Source organism: Lampris incognitus, chromosome 10 (assembly GCF_029633865.1).
Source record: "Lampris incognitus isolate fLamInc1 chromosome 10, fLamInc1.hap2, whole genome shotgun sequence".
Classification (NCBI taxonomy): domain Eukaryota; kingdom Metazoa; phylum Chordata; class Actinopteri; order Lampriformes; family Lampridae; genus Lampris; species Lampris incognitus.
The window spans coordinates 5,541,927-5,557,878 of NC_079220.1; the positions used below are offsets into that span (position 1 = coordinate 5,541,927).

Below are 15,952 nucleotides of genomic sequence, written 5' to 3' on the forward strand. Positions count from 1 at the left end.
CAGACACATGCAGACACGCATACAATGACACGGATACACACGGACACAAATACACACAGTCTTACCCTGTTCTGGTCATCCACCACCACTAGATGTCTCAGTCCCAACGCTCTGAACAGTTTAAACACACGAGGAAGAGAAGTCTCCTGTAAACACACACACACACACACACACACACACACAGAAAAGATGTTCTGCTTCATCCTGATTCCATCGTATAATCATTTTAAAGACTGAGAAAGAATGACATCAATTTAAAACTCACTCTTGCATAGTTCAGGTACAACATGTCAGCACCTCCTTCTGTGCATGTAACAGCAGTGCTGCAGCACCTGCCGTATGTGTGTTGTAGTTTGTGCGTGTGTACCTGTGGCACGGTGTAGGGCGTGGCGTTCATGAACTCGGTGAGGTCCATCATGCACTCCCTCTCGTCCTGGGAGACGTGGATGCTCTGGATGGGAGGGAAACGAGGGTAGGCGTCCCGGAAGTCCTTCAGCTGGAGTTTCCTCTGGGTCAGTCTGGACCGAGCCAGCTCCACAAACACCTGAAGGAAACCGGAGCAGCGTGAGAGAGACACACACACACACACACACACACACACACACACACACACACACACACACACATTCACACCTAGGGACAATGCAGTATGGCTGAGTCACCTGACCTACATGTCTTTGGACTGTGGGAGGAAACCGGAGCCCCCGGAGGAAACCCACACAGACACCGGGGAGAACATGCAAACTCCACACAGAGGACGACCTGGGATGACCCCGAGGTTGGACAACCCCGGGCTCGAACCCGGGACCTTCTTGCTGTGAGGCGACAGCGCTAACCACTGCGCCACCGTGCCGCCCGAGGTCAAAACAGTGAGTTTTAAATTGCATTTAAAAACCAAAAAAATGACACCTCCCTCTCAAACACACACACACAAACACACACAAACACACACACACACACACACACACACACACACACACACACACACACACACACACACTGACATCAGCAGATGTCAGACATTTTTCTGACCTTGTGTTTGAGTAAAACGATGAGCTGCGAGCGAGGATGAGACCGCACAGCTTCGCCGGCTGAAGCAAAGAAGAAGTTTTTCAAAAGTTAAAACGGCCTCAAGAGCACCACCTGGTGGACAGGGTCCTCTAAGCACCAACGTGTGAATACGGGTTGTTCCTCATTCGGATGACAAAGAAAGAAGAACGGTATTATCAGTTCATGACGCCACACGACCTTCCTCACAAAAAGACCGAAGCTTAAAGAGGGTGACGGAGGATGTGCTCCATCCAAACTACATCTTAGTTTAAGGTCGCTGCTCCACCCCCTTTGGCGACCCGGGGAGGGCTGCAGACTACCACATGCCTCCTCTGATACATGTGGAGTCGCCGGCCGCTTCTTTTCACCTGACAGTGAGGAGTTTCCCCCTTCCCCCCGAACAGGCACCCCCCACCGACCAGAGGAGGCGCTAGCGCAGCGACCAGGACACAGACTTTCACATCGTCTTTAACACGGGCCGTTGTACCTCGTCACTGGTGTCCACGCGCACCACGACGGGGAAGCCATTGTGATTGGTGGACGTGTTGCTGAGGACGTCGACGATGGTTCCTACTTTCTCTATCCTGTTGAAACAGGTGACTGGAGAACTCATCACCTCTCTGGGGGGGAGCGAGAGAGAGAGAGAGAGAGAGAATGGAGAGAGAGAGAGAGAGAGAATGGAGAGAGAGAGAGAGAGAGAGAGAGAGAGAGAGAGAGAGAGAGAGAGAGAATGGAGAGAGAGAAAGAGAGAGAGAGAGAGAGAGAGAGAGAGAGAGAGAATGGAGAGAGAGAAAGAGAGAGAGAGAGAGAGAGAGAGAGAGAGAGAGAGAGAGAGAGGGAGAGAGAGAGGGAGAGAGAGAGGGAGAGAGAAAGAGGAGAATGGAGAGACAGGGAGAGAGAGAGAGAGAGAGAGAGAGAGAGAGAGAGAGAGAGAGAGAGAGAGAGAGAGAGAGAGAGAGAGGAGAATGGAGAGACAGGGAGAAAGAGAGAGAGAGAGAGAGAGAGAGAGAGAGAGGAGAATGGAGAGACAGGGAGAAAGAGAGGGAGAGAGAAAGAGGAGAATGGAGAGACAGGGAGAAAGAGAGAGAGAGAGAGAGAGGAGAATGGAGAGACAGGGAGAAAGAGAGAGGGAGAGGAGAATGGAGAGATGGAGAGGGAGAGAGGAGAATGGAGAGAGGGAGGAAAATGGAGAGACAGTGAGAAAGAGAGAGAGAGAGTGAGAATGGAGAGACAGAGATAAAGAGAGGGAGAGGAGAATGGAGAGACAGGGAGAAAGAGAGGGAGAGAGAGAGAGTGAGAATGGAGAGACAGGGAGAAAGAGAGAGAGAGAAGAATGGAGAGACAGGTAGAAAGAGAGAGAGAGAGAGTGAGAATGGAGAGACAGGGAAAAAGAGAGAGGGAGAGGAGAATGGAGAGACAGGGAAAAAGAGAGAGGGAGAGGAGAATGGAGAGACAGGGAGAAAGGAGAATGGAGAGACGGAGAGGGAGAGAGGAGAATGGAGAGACAGGGAAAAAGAGAGAGGGAGAGGAGAATGGAGAGACAGGGAGAAAGGAGAATGGAGAGACGGAGAGGGAGAGAGGAGAATGGAGAGACAGGGAGAAAGAGAGGGAGAGAGAGAGAGAGAGAGAGGAGAATGGAGAGACGGAGAGGGAGAGAGGAGAATGGAGAGACAGGGAGAAAGAGAGGGAGAAAGAGAGAGGGAGAGGAGAATGGAGAGACAGGGAGAAAGAGAGGGAGAGAGAGAGAGAGAGGAGAATGGAGAGACAGGGAAAAAGAGAGAGAGAGAGGAGAATGGAGAGAGAGAGGAGAATGAGAGACAGTGAGAAAGAGAGCAAGATAGAGAGAGAGGAGAATGGAGAGATGGAGGAGAATGGAGAGACAGGGAGAAAGAGAGCAAGAGAGAGAGAGAGAGGGGGGAGATAATGGTGAGAACATGTATGATGGGGACAATGGGGTGGACAGAGAAACGAGGAGTTCAGGGACAGTAAGTGAGAGAATGGAGAGCAAAGTGAAAGAGGGAGGGGGGGGGGAAACAAAAGGCAAATAAAGACAGAAGACGTAAGCTCTTTCAAGTTGATGAATTAATCACATGATGTCATTCTGTTTCTTAGCTTGTCGGACTTCACTATGAGCCAATCAGAGACAGTCTTACCGAGCTGTTAACCAATGAGAAGTGGCCGGAGCCTCCCAGTGGAGGAAAGGAACACTCTGCAGCTTAATATGGATGTCATACAGACCCTGGAAGACAAAGACAGGTCAGTGTGTGTGTGTGTGTGTGTGTGTGTGTGTGTGTGTGTGTGTGTGTGTGTGTGTGTTTTCTTGTTCAGCTATATTTGTGAGGAACCATTTGATCTTTTAATCTTAAGATGGACCATATTTTGGCTGGTACTTACTTTTTCAAGGGTCTATTTAGGGTTAGGACTTGGGTTCAAGATAAGGGTAAAATGTAGACGGGTCATTCTGATGGTGAAGGTCAGGGGTTAGGGAATGAATGTAGTTAATAAGGGGCCCTCACAAAGATTAAATAAGAAATGTGTGGCGTCCGGGGGGCGTGGCGGTCTATTCCGTTGCCTACCAACACGGGGATCGGCAGTTCGAATCCCCGTGTTACCTCCGGCTTGGTCGGGCGTCCCTACAGACACAATTGGCTGTGTCTGCGGGTGGGTATGTGTTCTGGTCACTGCACTAGCGCCTCCTCTGGTGGGTCGGGGGAACTGGGGGGAATAGTGTGATCCTCCCACGTGCTACGTCCCCCAGGTGAAACTCCTCACTGTCAGGTGAAAAGAAGCAGCCGGCGACTCCACATGTATGGGAGGAGGCACGTGGCAGTCCGCAGCCCTCCCCGGATCGGCAGAGGGGGTGGAGCAGTGACCGGATCGGCTCGGATGAGTGGGGTAATTGGCCAGAAACAATTGGGGAGAAAAGGGGGGGGGGGTAAGAATAATAAATATGTGTGTGTGTGTGTTGGGGGGGGGTGTCTGTGTACAATCATTCATGTTTGTGGGTAAGAATGGTTTTCTTCCCATTATTCCCAGCAACCCTGATGCTGCTGTGTGTACATCACTCATCCTGGACATTTCCCATTTGTCTTCCCAGACAAACTGACCCAGGATCAGCCCTTCAGCTCTGGGCTGTGTGTGAAAACTGATATGTCTCAGGCTTTTCTATTCGTGCATGTTGTGAATCTGTTTAAAAATAGCGATGGATGACCAAGAAGATTCTCTTACGCGTCTTGTTGGCTGAATTGTGTGATTGAATTTTTTTTTTTTAATACTCCCCTTGTTCCGCTACAGTTCAAATTCAAAATTTGATGGAATCCAGGATGACAAAACTATTTTCCAATTTATTTCAATTTTTTTTGTCAAATTGGACAAGAAGATATTTTTATCTCTACCAGCACAAATGTGATGTTGTATTACTTTTAAGTAGTCTGCTGGTTGAGTTAGCTTGTTAGCTTGTTAGCTATCCAGAAGCCAGCTGAAGGACTTGAGTAAGCTAACAGGGTCCCCCCCCCCCCCCATTTTCTTCCAACTGTACTCGGCCAATTATCCCACTCTTCCGAGCCGTCCCGGTCGCTGCTCCACCCCCTCTGCCAATCCGGGGTGGGGGGCGGGGGGCGGTGCTGCAGACTACCACATGCCTCCTCCCATACATGTGGAGTCACCAGCCGCTTCTCACCTGACAGTGAGGAGTTTCACCAGGAGGACGTAGCATGTGGGAGGATCATGCTATTCCCCCCAGTTCCCCCTCTCCCCTGAACAGGCGCCCCGACCAACCAGAGGAGGCGCTAGTGCAGCGACCAGGACACACACCCACATCCAGATTCCCACCCGCAGACACGGCCAATTGTGTCTGTAGGGACGCCTGACCAAGCCGGAGGTAACACAGGGATTCGAACCGGTGATCCCATGTTGGTAGGCAACGGAATAGACTGCCACGCCACCAGGACGCCCTAAGCTAACAGTTTTGATAGCAATGTGATCTTAAACAACTTTTGAGTTGAAATCACCCCCCCCCCCCCACACACACACACACAGGAATCTGTTTCAGAACGCAGTAAAATTGACGACTTGATTTCAGTTGAGTCATGTGAATCTTGCTGCCCATCTCAACCTCTCTCCTCACCTCTACAAAGTAATCCCCGACTATCTTGGCGGTCATGAGGACCAGCATGATGGGAAGGCCGTAGGTGACGTTTCCAGTGGCTTCCACCATGATGACCGTCAAACTCAGAGTCATCCTTACGATGCCCCCTACAGGATGCAGGACAGCATTACAATTACAACACAGCAGTAGTAGATTCATATCAGCATTCATATTAACAATCCTTTTCTAATAGGAGCATAAGCAAAAGTTGAATTTAATAAAATCCAGATTAAAAAAAGACAGTCCGACTATGATAAATACAATACGGGTACACGGTTATTCATGTCATCCATCCATCCATCATCCAAGCCACTTATCGGAATTCAGGTCGCGGGATGCTGGAGCCTATCCCAGCACTCATTGGGCGGCGGGGGGGGGGGGGGGACACCCTGGACAGACTCCCAGGCCACCACAGGGCCGACACATGCCCACACATTCACACCTACGGCCAATTTAGTACGCCGGTTCACCTGACCTACATGTCTTTGGACTGTGGGAGGAAACCGGAGCCCCCGGAGGAAACCCACACAGAAACAGGGAGAACATGCAAACTCCACACAGAGGACGACCCCCGAGGTTGGACAACCCCGGGGCTCGAACCCAGGACCTTCTTGCTGTGAGGTGACTGCAGTAAACACTGTGCCGCCCTTACTCATGTCATGTAGTCATAACCTGGCTGCATCCCTGTACAGTAAGTACCACAGACTGAGTCTGAAAGGTATATAGTTTTAAACATTAGGTGTATAATACAGGGGAATGAGCGGGGGACTGGGAGCGGGGAGATAAACTGGCTCCACGCCTGGTTGCAAAAGGTGGAGAGTATTCCAAACTTTTCTTCAAAAAATCATTTTTATCCACATTTTGAAAGAAAATGGTCACTGCAAGTCGAAGCTACTCTCCAAATATCTTACAAGCAGAACCGATTATATTCTCCAAGTGCTGACAATTACTAAACAAAGCCTGTCAATAACACACACACACAACTATACTCACCGAGCTGTGCGGCGGCTCCAATCAGGGCATATTTGCCGGGGTCGGCCCAAATCTAACACAAAACACACAAAGATGTGATAAGAAGGGTGTGTTAGTATGAATTATGTCTCCTTTAACACCTTTTCCCCCTTTTTCTCCCAATAGTACTTGGCCAATTACCCCCCTCTTCCGAGCCGTCCCGGTCACTGCTCCACCCCCTGCTGATCCGGGGAGGGCTGCAGACTACCACATCTCTCCTCCCATACATGTGGAGTCACCGGCCGCTTCCTTTCACCTGACAGCGAGGAGTTTCACAGGGGGACGTAGCACGTGGGAGGATGATTCTACTCCCCCCCCCCTCCCAAACAGATGCCCCGACCGACCAGAGGAGGCGCTAGTGCAGCGACCAGGACACCTACCACATCCAGCTTCCCACCCACAGACACGGCCAATCGTGTCTGTAGGGACGCCCGACCAAGCCGGAGGTAACACAGGGATTCGAACCAGCGATCCCCGTTGGTAGGCAACGGAATAGACCGCCACGCCACCCGGCGTGGGAGAGAGAGAATGGTCGGTCGGGGTGCCTGCTCGGGGGAGTTGGGGGATAGCGTGATCCTCCCACGCTCTACGTCCCCCTGGTGAAACCCCTCACTGTCAGGTGAAAAGAAGCGGCTGGCGACTCCACATGTATGGGAGGAGGCATGTGGTAGTCTGCAGCCCTCCCCGGATCGGCAGGTGGGGTGGAGCAGCGACCAGGGTGGCTCAGAAACCGGGGTAATTGACAAGCACAATTGGGGAGGGGGAAAATAAACGGGGGGGGGGGCCCACAAAAAAAAAAGAAGAAGACAATACCCCATCATTTTACCCCCACATCTCCATATCAGACAACAAACTTACTTTTACTCTTTTGCCTTAGATTTCCCTTTACCTGCATGTTTGTCTTGGAGTCTTTCTTGCAATTTTATTGATTTTTTTTTTTGGGTCACATTTTACTGCTGACTTTTCCCTCCACTTGGTTCTTCAAGTGCTGCAGCAGTTGGGCCAGCAGTGGATATTTTTTAATGCTGCTTCATAAATAAACTGATTTGGCATATTTGAAGAAATATGAACATGCATGTGCACACACACACACACACACACACACACACACACACACACACACACACACACACACACACACACACACACACACACACACACACAGACTCACTGAGCCGCTGGAGGTGATGGAGGCCAGCAGGATGCCAAACAGCCTCCCCCAGGCGGCTCCGATGAGGAGGGAGGGGATGAAGACTCCAGCGGACACCGTCAGGCCGTAGGTCCAACACGCCAGGAAGAAATATGTCAGGGTGAACATGCCCAGGGTCAGGGGGTTATAGGTACCTGGAGGGAACACGAGGGTGAGGAGGGTGAGGAGGGCAGGAGGACACCACGGTCTCCTTCTGCCCTCCTCCTTGGATACCAGGAGCTCTGGCTATCTTCACTGACATCACGCTGTTTGAAAAAAATCACATCCAAAGACCCATTTTTATGAAACTGACTTTTTTCAGAAGTTTTGATCACTTTTACCTGTTCTATATTAATGTCTTTTATCTTACCTGTTCTATATTAATGTCTTTTATCTTACCTGTTCTATATTAATGTCTTTTATCTTACCTGTTCTATATTAATGTCTTTTATCTTACCGGTTCTATATTAATGTCTTTTATCTTACCGGTTCTATATTAATGTCTTTTATCTTACCTGTTCTATATTAATGTCTTTTATCTTACCGGTTCTATATTAATGTCTTTTATCTTACCGGTTCTATATTAATGTCTTTTATCTTACCGGTTCTATATTAATGTCTTTTATCTTACCGGTTCTATATTAATGTCTTTTATCTTACCTGTTCTATATTAATGTCTTTTATCTTACCGGTTCTATATTAATGTCTTTTATCTTACCTGTTCTATATTAATGTCTTTTATCTTACCGGTTCTATATTAATGTCTTTTATCTTACCTGTTCTATATTAATGTCTTTTATCTTACCGGTTCTATATTAATGTCTTTTATCTTACCTGTTCTATATTAATGTCTTTTATCTTACCTGTTCTATATTAATGTCCTTTATCTTACCTGTTCTATATTAATGTCTTTTATCTTACCTGCTCTATATTAATGTCTTTTATCTTACCTGTTCTATATTAATGTCTTTTATCTTACCTGTTCTACATTAATGTCTTTTATCTTACCTGTTCTATATTAATGTCCTTTATCTTACCTGTTCTATATTAATGTCTTTTATCTTACCGGTTCTATATCAATGTCTTTTATCTTACCTGTTCTATATCAATGTCTTTTATCTTACCGGTTCTATACTAATGTCTTTTATCTTACCTGTTCTATACTAATGTCTTTTATCTTACCGGTTCTATATTAATGTCTTTTATCTTACCTGTTCTACATTAATGTCTTTTATCTTACCTGCTCTATATTAATGTCTTTTATCTTACCGGTTCTATATTAATGTCTTTTATCTTACCTGTTCTATATTAATGTCTTTTATCTTACCGGTTCTATATTAATGTCTTTTATCTTACCGGTTCTATATTAATGTCTTTTATCTTACCTGTTCTCTATTCATGTCTTTTATCTTACCGGTTCTATACTAATGTCTTTTATCTTACCTGTTCTATATTAATGTCCTTTATCTTACCTGTTCTATACTAATGTCTTTTATCTTACCTGTTCTATATTAATGTCCTTTATCTTACCTGTTCTATATTAATGTCTTTTATCTTACCGGTTCTATATCAATGTCTTTTATCTTACCTGTTCTATATCAATGTCTTTTATCTTACCGGTTCTATACTAATGTCTTTTTCTTACCTGTGCTATACTAATGTCTTTTATCTTACCTGTTCTATATTAATGTCTTTTATCTTACCTGTTCTATATTAATGTCTTTTATCTTACCTGTTCTATATTAACGTCTTTTATCTTACCGGTTCTATACTAATGTCTTTTATCTTACCTGTGCTATACTAATGTCTTTTATCTTACCGGTTCTATATTAATGTCTTTTATCTTACCGGTTCTATATTAATGTCTTTTATCTTACCGGTTCTATATTAATGTGTTTTATCTTACCTGTTCTATAATAATATCGTTTATCTTATTTTGTCTGTCTGAGTCTTCGACTTCGTTTTCATCTTGGTTTGTAATCAACTTAAAAATTACACATGTGCAGAACAGGATGTACTGCTGCTTTATTCATAAACCTGGAAAATATGTACACTCATTCATCTCCCCCTCCACACACACACACACCACACACACACACACACACACACACACACACACACACACACACACAGAGCTTTACCTGGCTGATTGTGGAAGAGACTTCGGACGCTTCTCTCAGGGGTGTTGAAGAAGGCGGTCGCCATGGAGTTATACTCTCCATCTGCACAGAACAACTAGAGAGACAGAGACCAAGACAGACAGACAGACAGACAGAGAGACCAAGAGAGACAGAAAGACAGACAGACAGAGACAGAGAGGGAGACAGAGAGTGTGTGAGTGTGAGTGTGTGTATGTGTGTGTGTGTGTGTGTGAAATAGAGCACAGCAGAAAGAAAATGAGAGGAAGGGAGCAGAGAGAGAAAAGCAAATAAAAGATTGTCAACAAAGTAGAGCAGATCGAAAATTAAAGAAAACAGACCAAAAAAAGAGAGAGAGAGAGACTACATCTGAGACTAACTGGATTAATTTCTCATTGGAAAACCTTCAATAACAAAAAAAACAATCAAAAATATTGCAAAGAACAACAGTTATAGTACTGTTATTGAGTCCAAGCTCTATGAGAGTGTAACTGTGATTTAGGATTGTTCAAAAACAGCTTGACATGACTTTAAAGCCTTTCTTTAATGCTTTCCTTGCCCCTTTCCTCCACTAGACATGGACGACTACTACTACTACTACTACTACTACTACTACTTTTGGCTGCTCCCGTTAGGGGTTGCCACAGCGGACCATCCGTTAAGAGATCCGCCATAGCGGATCTCCACCAGATATGGACTATGCCAGATAACTGTGTCTATTTGAATGAATGACCTGGTTTCTGTGCAGGTCCACGAGCTGCTTTGAAACTAACATAAACCTGAGTGGAACAGGACCGGCAGAGGACCGGTTCTCGTGGCCGGGTGGTGTGCCGGCGGTGCCGTGTCCACGTGTACCTGGAGAGGATACTCCTCCGCGTGGTCCGGCCTCAGCGGCTGACAGTCATTAGAGAAGTAGATCATGGCAAACGACACCGTCGCTGTCACTGCGGCAACCAACATGGCCTCCATCACTTGCAGACAGGGCCGGTGAACATACCTGAGAGAGAGAACACACACACAAACATGGCGACGCCGTGATCAGTTGATCATAATTAATGCAAAAAATATTAATGTCCTTGGCTTATGCTCATTCACTGATGCTTACATGCAAGTTCTAATGTGACTCAATGACACGTGTCAGACTGATACATACCAACACACACAAACCTACAAGAACAACAACAACCTGAGAGTCCTGTAATGCTGACATGGTTGTTTTCCATATCTGCTGGAGTCTACACGAGATCATTTAGTGGTGTGGGAAAACTAAACGGCTCTCTGCCAAGTCGGCAACTTTGTGCCTTGGGGCTGTGGGTCGTCATTTGAAATGTGTTTCTTAACAATGCCAACAGGAAGCAACAATAAGTCGGGGTTTTTTTCTAACCACATACGTACTGTATGAATTTTCACTGTCCTACAAAACGATTTCCTGTTTTATCAATGTCCAGTTTGTAGAGAAATAGAAGAATAGAAAGCAGAGTATAATAGAAAGACACGTTGTTGGGCTGTCTTGGCTGACACGTTTCCTCAGTGTCGCGTGGAGGTCGGGGACGGTACCTGTGGAGTGGCAGACTGGGGTGGTGGTTCCCATATTTAAAAAAAGGGGACGGGAGGGTGTGCTCCAATTCTCGGGGCATCACACTGCTCAGCCTCCCTGGGAAAGTCTAGTCTAGGGTGCTGGAAAGGAGGCGCCGACCGACTGTCGAACCTCGGATCCAGGAGGAACAATGTGGATTCTGTCCTGGCCGTGGAACAACGGACCAGCTCCTTACCCTTGCAGAAGTGCTGAGGGGGACATGGGAGTTTGACCAGCCAGTCTACATGTGTTGTGTGGACTTGGAGAAGGTTTACGACCGTGTACCCCGGGGCTCTCGTTGGGGGTACTGCGGGAGTATGGGGTACCTGGGCAGTTGCTACAAGCCATCCGGTCCTTGTAGAACCAAAGTGAGAGCTGTGTCTGCATTCTCGGCACAAAGTCAAACACATTTTTCAGTGGGTGTCGGACTCCACCCAGGTTGTCCCTTGTCTCCGATTCTGTTTGTGACATTCATGGACAGGCTCTCAAGGCGCAGCCAAGGTGAGGAGTGTGTCCGTTTTGGGAACCTCGGAATTGCGTCTCTGCTCTTTGCAGATGATGTGGTTTTGTTGGCGTCATCAGAACGCGACCTCCGGCGTGCACTGGGGCGGTTTGCAGCTGAGTGTGAAATGGCCGGGATGAGAGTCAGCACCTCCAAGTCTGCGGCCATGGTTCTCTATTGGAAAATGGTGGCTTGCTCTCTCCGGGTTGGTGATGAGTTGTTGCCTCAAGCACAGGAGTTCAAGTATCTCGGGGTTTTGTTCACGAGTGAGGGTAGGATGGAGCGGGAAATTGACAGGCAGATTGGTGCAGCATCAGCAGTAACGGGGACGTTGTACCGGACCGTTGTGGTGACGAAGGAGCTGAGCCGGGAGGCAAAGCTCTCAATTTACCAGTCAATCTTCGTTCCAACCCTCACCTATGGTCATGAGCTTTGGGAAGTGACCGAAAGGGTGAGATTGCACATATAAGAGGCTGAAATGAGTTTCCTCCATAGGGTGTCTGGGCTCAGCCTTAGAGATAGGGTGAGGAGCTCGGAGTAGAGCCACGGTTCCTTCTTGTAAAAGGAGCCAGTTGAGGTGATTCGGGCATCTGATTAGGATGCCTCCTGGGTGCCTTCCTTTGGAGGTTTACCAGGGACCGCCAACTGGGAGGAGACCCCGGGGTAGACCCAGAACTCACTGGAGGGACTACATGTCCAATCTGGCCTGGGAACGCCTTGGGATCCCCCAGGAGGAGCTGGAGGGCGTTGCTGGGGAGAGGGACGTCTGGAGTGCCCTACTTAGCTTGCTGCCACCGCCACCCGACCCCGGAGAAGCGGCTGAAGATGAGATGAGATGAAGTTAGATGAGATGAAAGCAGAGTGGCATTTCCAAAATTAAGTTTCCTTTATTAATCCCCTTTGGGAAATTCATTTACTGCAAATTAACCCATCCTAGCTGTGATGCGCGTAGGAAGGAGCAGTGGGCTGCTGCCTTCATGCTGCACCCAGGGACCAACTCCAGTTCTTTTCCCATTGCCTTGCTCAGGGGCACAGACAGGAGTATTAACCCTAACATGCATGTCTTTTTGACGGTGGGGGAAACTGGAGCACCCGGAGAAACCCACCGCAGACATGGGGAGAACATGCGAACTTTACACAGAGGACGACCTGGGATGACCCCCAAGGTTGGACAACCCCGGGGTTCAAACCCAGGACCTTCTTGCTGTGAGGCGACCGCGCTGACCACTGGGTCACCGTGCCGCCCCAAATCCAAGATAATCAGATTTATGAGGACAATTTCCCCGTTGTTTGTGGGAGATTATAGGAAAGGAGAAAAGCACAGGGCAGGCTGTGCCCGGTCCTCGTTTCTTATCCGTGTGCCGGATTAAAAACTCACACTGTGCATAAATCAAAAGATTTATGAAAGAGTTTGGGGGTGAAAAACCCACAGTTTCAGACTGAATACAAAGCTAACATTCACACCATTCCTCCATTGAAAGAAACACAGTGAAAGGTAAGAATTTACGGTCCCATGAAATGAAAAACTTATTTTCATTTTTGTTACTTCATTCACACCTATTTAACACCATGTTACTGGAATTCACAAAAAGATTTTCGTTTTATTTTTGCGTAAAAAGAAATTGTGTTTTCCTCTCCCTCATATGTACAATATTTTTTTTAGTTACGTCATCCTGCCCTTCCGGTTGTATACTAACAAAACACGTCCATATGAATGAATTAGAAAGATCCATCACTGGATCAGTTCAACATTACTTCCAGGTAGAAGCCCTGGTGCTAAATTAACACATGTGACTTTGAGGTCAACTTAAAAGTTACAACCCTGAATATCGACAAGTCCAGTGAAAGATCACGTTTTCCAATCTTGATCTATTTTCTAAACAGGAAGTTTGTGAAGCTAACCAAACTATCAGAGCTGCTGTTGTAGCGAACATGTGACTAAAGCTCCTTGAGAAACTCTCCTCCTGGTTGCCAACATAATTAAGCCATTTCAGAAAACCAATCAGCTTCCGGGAATAAATGACATCATCTAATACTCTGATCTGATTGGACAGTCAATGAATTGATAGCTGTCTGTCAATTGGTCTGTTTTTGGATAGTTTCCTAGCAACGTCACACTAGTTAGCGAGCTAGCTAGCTAGTCTCAACCTGCTGAGAATCGTCCGTGTTTAGAGAGGGGGCGCTAACACAGTTATAACAAATCAAATGATACTTCTGAAGACGTACAAATGACTCCTAACAATATTACTCTATAAAACTCATCTAGCTGAATTAACCTTTCGCCACAATGGACCGGTACAACGTCCGCATTACTGCACCAATTGGCCTGTCAATCTCCCGCTCCATCCTACCCTCACTCGTGAACAAGACCCCAAGATACTTGAACTCCTTCACTTGAGGCAACAACTCATCCCCAACCCGGGTATGATATTTCTGCATTCCACCGGAAGTCCATTTTTAAACATCTGATTCAGATATTTGTGAATTAGTTTTCATCGTCAATACACCAGCGACAGAAAGTGTTAAAGAGGACAAGCAGACGTCAAGGGAATTGAATATGTCAAATAGGGATGAAGAAGGGGGCTACAAAAAAAAAAAAAAGAAATACTCGAAAAAAAGGACATACACACAAAAATCTTCAGGATTAAGAGATTTTAATTTTATATTTTAGGCAGACAACTCTTTTTATTTCTACTGTTTTATTTTTCTATTGGTGTTATGATTGACAGTGGAAATAAAAGCATAGTTGGATATAAGACATTACATCGATGGTTGTTCCCCTTCCCGGTCCTACCTGATCCTGAAGATGGTCAGCCAGTAATTGAGGACGTTGAAAAGCGCTCCCAGCAACCCACCTGTGCAGGAGAAGCAGCGGCATTAAAATGGATTAAACGTGAGATGATGATGTACATGTCAGAAGACCCGGTGGCCCCGCTGAGAAAGGACCGACTGAGATAAATGAATGGAGAGCGGTCAGCCACGAGTTGTCTGACGGACCTCATCAGTTTATTTATTTCACAATCCCTGCTGCTTCCCAGTCAGATGCCAGACTGAAATAATCATTTCTTTCAGTAGCTTTTTGATACACTGATTTTAAATGAAACCGAATGCTACGTGCACTTTGCACTGGTTTGTAGATGTTCATCCATCATCTGCCTCCTTGTATGTCCCCCATGTAGGGATCTTACCTTATGTAAATATCTTTCTGTTTGTGTTTTATTTGCATGGTATCTGTGAGACAATCCACTCCTCAGAGACAATAAAGATAATGTCTCACTACTATTACAGGGCATCCTAACAGGATCTAAAGCAATGGTTCAAATCCATGTGCCATCAAGGATATCATGTCAATCCATATTTTCTCCACTCACCCAACATCTCTCTCTCTCTAATTCTTTTATTTATTTTTTTTAATTTTTTTTGGGGGGGGGGGGTCCCCCCTTTTTCTCCCCAATTGTACTCGGCCAATTACGCCACTCTTCCGAGCAGCTCCGGTCGCTGCTCTACCCCCCTTCTGCTGATCTGGGGAGGGCTGCAGACTACCACATGCCTCCTCCGATACATGTGGAGTCGCCAGTTGCTTCTTTTCACCTGACGGTGAGGAGTTTCACCAGGGGGACGTAACACATGGGAGGATCACGCGATTTTTGATTTTTTTTTTTACATTTTGGTGTACTTTAATATCCCTATGGGAAATTCTTCTCTGCATTTAACCCAACCTAGCTGTGTAGCTAGGAGCAGTGGGCAGCCGCAATGCAGCACCCGGGGACCAACTCCAGTTGGTCTTGCCATGCCTCGGTCAGGGGCACAGACAGGAGTATTAACCCTAACATGCATGTCTTTTGATTTTGATTTTTTTTTTTATTTCTGATTTTTCCCTTTTTCTCCCAATTTAGTGGCCAATCGATCCCTATTTTAATTCAAACACCCACCCTCGTGCTACATGCATTCGCCAACTGCATCTCTCCGGCCGGCAGTCTGGAAGGAGACGCTTCCCCACTTTCATGACAAGGCGACTCCAGGCCGAACCACTGCTTTTTGCCCACACACACAGAGACGCATTCATGTGATGAACACAAGCCGACTCCGCCCCCCTCCCGAAGATAGCGTTGCCAATTATTGCTGCTTCATCAAGTCCGGCCATAGTCGGACCTGACGAGACCGGGGCGCGAACCCCGGTCCCCGGTGGGCAACTGCATCGACACAAAGCCGATGCTTAGACCGCTACACCACTGCAGACCCAACATGCATGTCTTTTTGATGGTGGGGGAAACTGGAGCACCCGGAGAAAACCCACCGCAGACACGGGGAGAACATGCAAACTCCACACAGAGGACGA

General features: G+C 46.8%; 1 protein-coding gene across 1 annotated transcript in view; it reads right to left on the reverse strand.

Annotated features, from left to right (window-relative positions):
* The window catches only part of clcn7 (chloride channel 7), a 36,620-nt gene that overhangs the window by 1,389 nt on the left and 19,279 nt on the right, over positions 1 to 15,952 (reverse strand). Inside the window, 12 exon segments of the mRNA XM_056287660.1 lie at positions 66 to 146; positions 368 to 544; positions 1,033 to 1,067; positions 1,070 to 1,091; positions 1,538 to 1,670; positions 3,204 to 3,289; positions 5,177 to 5,304; positions 6,191 to 6,242; positions 7,380 to 7,552; positions 9,539 to 9,632; positions 10,391 to 10,532; positions 14,408 to 14,468. Coding sequence (XP_056143635.1) covers positions 66 to 146; positions 368 to 544; positions 1,033 to 1,067; positions 1,070 to 1,091; positions 1,538 to 1,670; positions 3,204 to 3,289; positions 5,177 to 5,304; positions 6,191 to 6,242; positions 7,380 to 7,552; positions 9,539 to 9,632; positions 10,391 to 10,532; positions 14,408 to 14,468 — 1,184 coding nt within the window.